The sequence below is a fragment of the Sarcophilus harrisii genome, chromosome X (genome assembly GCF_902635505.1).
Source record: "Sarcophilus harrisii chromosome X, mSarHar1.11, whole genome shotgun sequence".
NCBI classification, from domain to species: domain Eukaryota; kingdom Metazoa; phylum Chordata; class Mammalia; order Dasyuromorphia; family Dasyuridae; genus Sarcophilus; species Sarcophilus harrisii.
The window spans coordinates 39,914,088-39,922,014 of record NC_045432.1 but is presented as its reverse complement, the minus strand read 5'-3'; the positions used below and the strand labels follow the sequence as shown (position 1 = coordinate 39,922,014).

The 7,927-nt window shown below is 39.6% G+C and overlaps 1 protein-coding gene across 1 annotated transcript; it reads right to left on the bottom strand.

Moving 5' to 3' along the window:
- Positions 1 to 478: 478 nt before the first annotated feature.
- On the bottom strand, positions 479 to 7,014 carry BRS3 (bombesin receptor subtype 3). The gene is made up of 3 exons (XM_031944478.1): positions 6,422 to 7,014; positions 3,504 to 3,855; positions 479 to 2,240 (listed from the first exon to the last, which is right to left on the bottom strand). Exons 1-3 carry the CDS (start codon positions 6,853 to 6,855, stop codon positions 1,824 to 1,826), a joined length of 1,203 nt encoding a protein of 400 aa, XP_031800338.1. The 5' UTR covers positions 6,856 to 7,014; the 3' UTR covers positions 479 to 1,823.
- Positions 7,015 to 7,927: the final 913 nt, after the last annotated feature.

The window sequence follows — 7,927 nt, the reverse complement described above, 5'->3', positions numbered from 1 at the left end:
TGGATTCTGCACATGCATTTACAGCTTTGTCCCCTTTTTTCTTCCTTTACCCCTTACTTCTTTGACTAGTGCATTTCTTGTCCATATCTTCTCATGGATCTCCCATAGTAGATTTACTGCAACCCAACTTCTTCATCTGGACCTCTTTCCATTCACTGGGTACCAGGATAGCATTCTTACCCCTCTACCTCAGGAGATGTTAGCCTCAGGAAAATCTTTCTGTCCCACTCCTTTCTCAGTCTCTTCCCTTTTTTGCTCCATTTGTAAGCAAAAGAAACCTTAATTGTGGTGCGAAACACAAAGGTAATGCTTATTATATATATGCATATATATATATATATAATATGTATGTGTGAGTACATAGAGATATATATATGTCACATGAACACAAGAATAGTGTTTATATACCACTATCACAATATCAAGAAAAAGGAATATCATAAATTTGCAAGTGAAGTTACAAATAAAGAACCCTCAAAACTATAAAGTTCTCATGAATGCCCAGAAATCACCTTCAGAATCATCACCAAGGTCATTATGTACTTTCTGTAATTAAATCTTTCTGAATAAACTTATTCACTTTGGGGTGGAAGGGACTCCTAGGAAAAGTTGTATTTTAAAACAAGATAGAGGAGGCGGGCAATGCTTAACTCAAAATAACACATCCATAGTGATGGGATCTCAGATATTGTGGCTGGTTTATGACAATAATATTTTTGGAAGGGGCAGAGAGGGAGGGAGGTTGCCCTTCCCTATTCCCTTCATGTGATACCATGTAAGTGATCACCTACTGCATTTTCATGTAAAGTCAGTCCATTACGGAAACTTTTTGACTGATGTTAATAAATTGAAGAGAAAAGTAAGACTCCATTGTCTTTGATTAGAGAAGCTATAAGACAGGTAGATGAACTATACCTTGGTGTGTTATTCATACTTGCCAACCTCAAAACATTCCCATTTTCATTTTCATTAAACTTTTGGTGATAGTAGAAGAGAAAACAATAGAAAACAGTAACATTTCCCATCAATTATTAGAATGTTTTCTAAAAAGAAATTGCATCAAAGATTCTTTATTATCTCCATTTTTGATACTTTTTTCTAATCAGAGAGAATAATGTAATTTGCATCTATATGGCAGAGCAGAGATTAAATGGCATAACTTGGTGTCCATCACATGAGAAGAAAATGAGAAAATTTAGAAATGTCTTCCACAGTCCACAAAGGGTTTGGGTCCTCTAAGTTAGAAAGTTTCTCTCTCTTTCTCTCTCTCTCTCTCTCTCTCTCTCTCTCTCTCTCTCTCTCTTACCTCCTGAATAAGACTTTTCCTCATCTAGGTATAGGTGCCTTTCTGCAACAACATTATCTTACATTTATTCTATATATACTTTGTACTGAATTGTAAATCATTTCTCTTCACTCAGTCACCATTTCTTCCTTTGTGATACAGATACCACCTGCCTCATGAGGCAGTTAGTAGGAAAATATTTTGTAAAGCTTGAAGCATTATAGATATGTGTCATCTTTTACATTTTTAGTGTTGTGTTGATGTCATTCTCTTACTCCTCCCCTTTCTCTTTCTATAACCATAGTCTCCACCTACTAAATGTTTTCTCTCTAGAATTTAGAAAGTTTTAGAATATCAAGTTTTCACTCACAAAAATAACACACATATATACACACACAGAGACAAGAATATTTGACTGGACAAGGACCTTCTCTTAAATATCTCAAATACAATTAAAAGATGAGTAATTCAGTATTATACTCATCCCCACAATTCCTAGCTACATACACACTAGGAAAAAACTTGCTGCCTGCCCGCTTTAACTGATAACTGAAAAGGCACTTTCTTCTTCCTTCTTCCCAGCATACCCAGTGAGCAAGGTCACACTAATTTCAGACACCTGGGTGCTCCCAGTGGCTGAAACAAGGCCTGTGGCCAGGTTTCTGGGGACAGCTGGACGCCTGGGACACTTGATCTTGAAACAAAAGAGTTGTGTTTTAAAATGCTGCCGGAAAGTTTTGCTCAGCCAGTAAAGAGCAAAGGGGTTTACACAGGAATTGCTAAAAGCCAGCGCCCGAGAGAAAATGGTGGCCACAAGATGAAGGGTAGAAGAATCAATGGAGGAGTGATAATTGAAGGACCGATAGAGGTAAAGGATATGATTGGGCAGCCAGCAGATAGCAAAAAACCCCACCAACACCAGCACCGTCTTGGCAACTCTCTTGCGGGATTCAATCTGTGAAGAAGCAAAGGAAGAAGAAAGGTCATTTAGCAACTGAAAATAAACAGAGCATTTGGGGTACTTAGAAATTAACTAGGTCACATGGAGCACTATAGTGTAGCTGATCCTACCAATTAACTGAAAAGCAAAGCATTGAGATGTCTGCTGTGTACATAAGCTTCTCTGTATTTGACAGAAGGAATCAAAAGTTCTACTGATTTTTAAAGAGAAATGAGATTTTTTTCCCTTATCAAATGAGACTGGGCCTTGATTACATTTCTGTTCATTCTGTAATTGTCTATGGGAGCTTAACATACCTAGCCCTATTAATGCTCGGTCATATTTCTGGGAAGCCATGTAATGTTACCCAAGGTTTGCAGACAATTGGAACTACCCTAAAGTGGAATGAGCTCTTTTGGAAGGTAGCAAGTAACCCATCACTCGAAGTCCTTATGCATTGTTTAGATTAGGGGATCTTGTTGGGGATCCCAGAATTTGTAGCTGGAAGGGAATCTTAGAGATCATTTAATCTAACCCCATGAGTGGTGATTGGTCTTTATTATTTAAAGATGGACTGAATTTCAAAAAACCACCTACAATTATTTGGATCTAAATCTAGCAAATATGGTGGCTAATCAGACCAGGGAAGACCAGATATGGCCAAAAACAGGATTTGACTTGTAACAAGATTTATTCTTTAAGGTTGTAAATACCTCCCAAAGAAGAATTCCCCTAATGGATTTTGCCCTAGCAATATGGTAGGAATCTATGAGTAACCTCTTGGGGAGAGTACTTGAAAGAGAATTAACACTAGCTAGTCAGAAGGGTACTGGCCTAGGAATCAGAAGAGCTATGTTCTGCTCTCTGCTCTGCCAGTTTTGTCCATGTCTCCCCTCCTGGGGCCTCAGTTGTAGCATTCATAAGAGTTAGACTAGATGGTCTTTAAAGTTCCATTATCCTTCTAGGCCTAACATTCTGTTATAAACAATGACACATTTGTACAGTCACCTTCCCTCTCAGAACCTTAGTTCCTTCATTTACAAAATGGAGGTTATACTTGCACCTCCCAGAAGACAGGTATGTTGCAAAGAAAGTTTTTTGGTAAAGCTTAATGTACTTATGCAAAAGTGGATTCTTGTATTACTATTGGATGGCTTTGGTGGCTGCCCTGGTCTCTGCTTCTAATCTCCTAAAGTCTTTCTCACTAAATGATGGGCAATTCCACTTTCTAGCTCAGCTTTGGGCCTCCTGGTAGTGTCAGCTCTGATTCATCCATACCTGCTTGCGGGCATGTTCTTGTTCTTCGGCGGGTATTTCGACGGTGCTTTTGAAAAGAGCTTTGGCAATCAGAACATAGTAGACAGAAATGACAGAGAGGGGAATAATGTAGAAGACTAAGAAACATAGGAGAGAATGAGCCTCTTGCCTGTTCTTTTCAGAAACAGGATAAGGAGCACAGGCTTCAAAAGACTCATTTTTTTCAGCATTATAGAAAGGATATAAATCTGAGAATACAGCCTCTGGGATAGCAAGAACCATGGACAGGATCCAGATACAGGCAACTTTCCCGCAGGTCTTCAAGAATGCATCAGAGGCTGGCAGTTCCAAGGGCTTCACTATTGCCTTGTATCTGCAAGTGTAACCAGAGGTAAAGAGAGTCAAAAGCAAGAGCAGAAAGGTCCTGTGGCCTAGTGGGCAAAGGTGCAATACATCCCATCCCACCTCATCCCATCTCATCCCCTCCCATCCCAAATGATAGGAGACAACATGAGAAATTGCAATGCAGCAAATGACTCAGCACACTTTGCTTAGGTGCTAAGGGACAGGAAATTTGATGACAAATTACCTGTCTTTAAGGTTTAAAGTTTAGAAGGATAGGGCACTGACACAGGTTGTAAAAATACATCATATGTATCATATTGCTTTCCTTCTCAATGGATGGGAGAGAAGAAGGGAAGGAGAGAATTTGGAACTCAAAATTTTAAAAAATGAATGTCATATATAATTATTTAAAATTGTTACCTTTTTAAGGCGGGGGGAGAGGAAGGAGGGGTAGAGAAAATTTGGAACTCAACAATTTAAAAAAAATGAATGTCCACCTGTAAATGGAAAAATGCTACTAAAAATTAGGGAAAATGAATGTTAAAAAGAAACAAATATATTAAAGTATATGCTATAGCACTGGATTTGAAGCAGGGCCCTGGACTTTTAGTATCAACCCTGACACTGGCACGCTAGTGGTTAAGTAACTGCTAGTGAATCAACTACTTCTGCTCTCTGGGTCACATTTTATGAATCTGTCAAATGAGAGTGTTGGGCTAGAAGAGGTTTTTATGGGTTCTGGCTCCCTTTGTCAATCTGGAGCCTCTGCACCTATTTTCAGAATGATGCTCTTAAATGTATAAAACAGTTAGGATTTTGAAGAAAACCAGTTATATTGAAATCAAATTCTGAAACTGTTTCTTCCAAAAGAGTTCATGGATCCCAGGCTGAGAGCCCCTGGTTAGATAATCTCTAAGGTTAATCTCCAACTCTAATTTCAAAGAGAATTCTCACAGGGCTTGAGAGCTGCAAAGGACCTTAAACATCATTTAGGTCAGCCCCTCTTTTTATACACGTCTGCAAACTGGGGCCTAGTGTGGAGAAATGACTTGCCTAGAGTCAGATAACTAGCTTAGAGGCAGGCTAGAACCAGTCTGCTGTCTCTAATCTCAGTGCTTTTTTCTACCACATTAGGGCAGCCTGGGATCAATATGATCTCAGAAATGAGCTACCATAATTTATCAGCTGGCTAATCCAATTTGGATTGCTAGCTCCTAAATAGATCATGTTTCTTTTTTTGCTTATAGCAGCTCTTCCCTTTACCCACTATGTGAAGGCTTAGATCCTTACATATATTTTCCTTTTTTGAGGCCAATGGTAAACTCTTAAGGTGTTGATTTCTGTGTGAGAGTAACTCCATATGTAACCTTTCTCTAAAAGGTTGTCTTTTGATGGGATCAAAGGGAATCCTTTCTCTGGGGATGGGGCGTGAATAGGATGTCATATGACATCCCTCTCATTCTGAACCAGTGCACAGATGGGGCAGGGGTAAATTTTACCTTGTCTATTAGTATAAATTCATCTGCCCAGCCCCATTTGTATTAAAGTTGTGGTGGCAGAAGCTCCAAGGCCTTGTGGTAAGGTGTGCAGCCGACACACCCCTCTTGTTACTCTCTTCTTTTGAAAATTGCCTTTTCGTCTGGCAGCTAGAGAGATGAGTCCTGGGTGAGTGATTCTTCAAATTAGATATGAGTCCCATTGAAGGAAGAATAAGGGAAGGAGAAGTTTTCCCCTTCATGATTTAGGAGGGCAAATTCTTACCCACTTAGTCCTGGGAAGCTATTCCTGCGAGAACCATTGGGCAATACTACCTTGTGAGTTTCTAGTGGGCTTTTAAATTTCAGTTACCATTTAAGTCTTATTTTTTCTGTACTCTAAAAGGAGGACTCTTACAGAACAAATATATACATCTGGCTAGGACCATTCTAACAATGACCAGTCGCAATCTTACCATGAGGGAATGTCCTTTCCATCAGTTGCTAAAGATCAAAATGGATCAATTTATTTCTGCAAGATCTAAAATATTATTGACCAACTACAGAGAAAAGAAATTAGAAGTGAGCCATCACATTACTTAGCAAACCCAGGAAGCCAAAAACCTTGCTGCTTTCTAGCCAGAAATGACAGCTTGGTTGCTTGATGAATTCCAAGCTAATCAGATGCAAACATCTGTATGTTGAAGCCTCCTATCAGTGGTCAATTTCACACCTGTGCTGATGTCTTGGCATTGTCTCCTGTGTGCCACTAGGCTGCACTAATGTATAAGGTATGGCTGTGCAGGGGCACCTTAAGCCAGATACCTTGATGCACCACAAAAAAAGACATAATTTTCCATATTGCTGCAGACAATTATCCTTCTGGGAAAGTCTTTTTCCTCTGTACATCCTCTCATTCTGCGAGAAATCATCTCCTAAAAGGTAATTTTCAACCTCTTCCTAGATTTTAGACCAATAATTTGAAGTTCAGAGCTTTTAAAAACTTTTGTTATCCTGCCATGAAGCCAAACCACAGCCAGCTAAGTCTAAGTCAAAACCTTTCCTCATTTCCCACAACTTTCCTCCCCTGACAGACACGAAAGAGAAAGAAAAACCCACCTGTCAGCACTGAGAATAGTTAGTGTGAACACCGACACGCCGACTGAAGTGAGCTGGATGAAAGAGAGAATCTTGCAACCGAGTCTCCCGAACAGCCAGGTATCTGCAATGTACTGGGTCGCGTCCACTGGCACACATGTTATTAGAAGCAAAAGATCTCCGAAAGCCAAGCTGGTGATAAAAATGTTTGGAACTGTTTGCATGGACTTGATCTTGAAAAAGACTTTGATGAGCACAGCATTTCCAAGAAGACCTACCGAAATGATCACGGAATAAGTCAAAAAAATGGTACACAGGATTCGTGATCCTATAGATGTCTCTTCAGTTTTTCCCTCCACCGTAGTATCATTGAAAATACTAGTTGCTGATGGTTCTGTATCATTTGTGATTAAATGGAAAGTCTGGTTAGGTGAATTGAGCTGTCCTTCAGACATTTTCTCCAAAAGAGACTTTAGTCTTTAATTTGTCTTCTGCTCAGTTCAAATACGAGTTGATCAGTACATCAAATGCCTACATCGAGAATGAGGGGATTATAGGAACAGAACTGAATCTAGTAGACTGGATGGAAAGAGGATTCAAGACATCTGAATACAGTAACTCATTTCTTTCAGTTTTGTGTCTCCCAGCATGCTTGGCTAATGCTCACCGTTCAGGCACTGAAGAGTGTGGGAGGTGGAGGAGTTTTATTGGTGTTTCAGTGACAGAGGGATAGGGAGGGGTTGGGGGGGAAAATGTTCTGTAGTTCCTTATTCTTCCCTGTTGGGGAAGTCTTATGAATAACCAGACAACATTTAAAAAAAACACTTTTTTATTAGAGAATCTCTATTTCTTTATCTAGTCACTTTTTAAAAATTGCATAGATATTGTGAGAAATGTTTTCTCTCTAGAAAAGGACTCATTTATTTACAGGCAATTGGAGCGGTCGCTAGTTTTCTCTTAAGTGGCAACAGAGCATGTAGGCACCTGATGGCATCAACTTCAATTCACTTTCCCAGGATTAATATTAAAGAGACTCTGATCCCAAAGAGCACATTACTCACAGCTGCCATCTACATAGTTCAAGGACCTGTGATTTCAGCAGTATTCAGAATTCCCTGTGCCAGTTCAGATTACAACTTGTCCATAACACCTAATCTAAACTATAGTGATTTTCAGATTGGTTAAGGGACTTGCTCATGGTCACATAGTTAATAAGTCAGAAATGAATTTGAACCCACATTTTCCAGAGTCTAAGTTCAGCCCTCTAGCCACTATAGCACATTCCCTTGGGTGGTGGATGCTTGTGTGACAAAAAGGGTCTGGGGATACTCCTTAGTTGAAAGTTTCACTATGTCATAGGATCACCAATGTAGAGTCAGAAGAGTCCTTACAGAACATCAACTCTCAAATCCCAAATCTTAGTAGATGAGGAAAGCCCAGAGAGATTCAATATTCCTGAAGCCAACCAAGTAATAAAGCAAAGGAGGCAGGATTCGAAACCTGGGCCTCTGACTAAATCCTAGGCGC

Excerpts from the sequence above, each read along its gene's own strand:
- BRS3 (XM_031944478.1), bottom strand. The coding sequence starts at position 6,855 with ATGTCTGAAGGACAGCTCAATTCACCTAACCAGACTTTCCATTTAATC. Across the intron at positions 3,856-6,421 it reads ACTATTCTCAGTGCTGACAG|ATACAAGGCAATAGTGAAGC; the intron begins GTGGGTTTTTCT and ends TTACACTTGCAG. Across the intron at positions 2,241-3,503 it reads AAGAACATGCCCGCAAGCAG|ATTGAATCCCGCAAGAGAGT; the intron begins GTATGGATGAAT and ends GCTTCTTCACAG.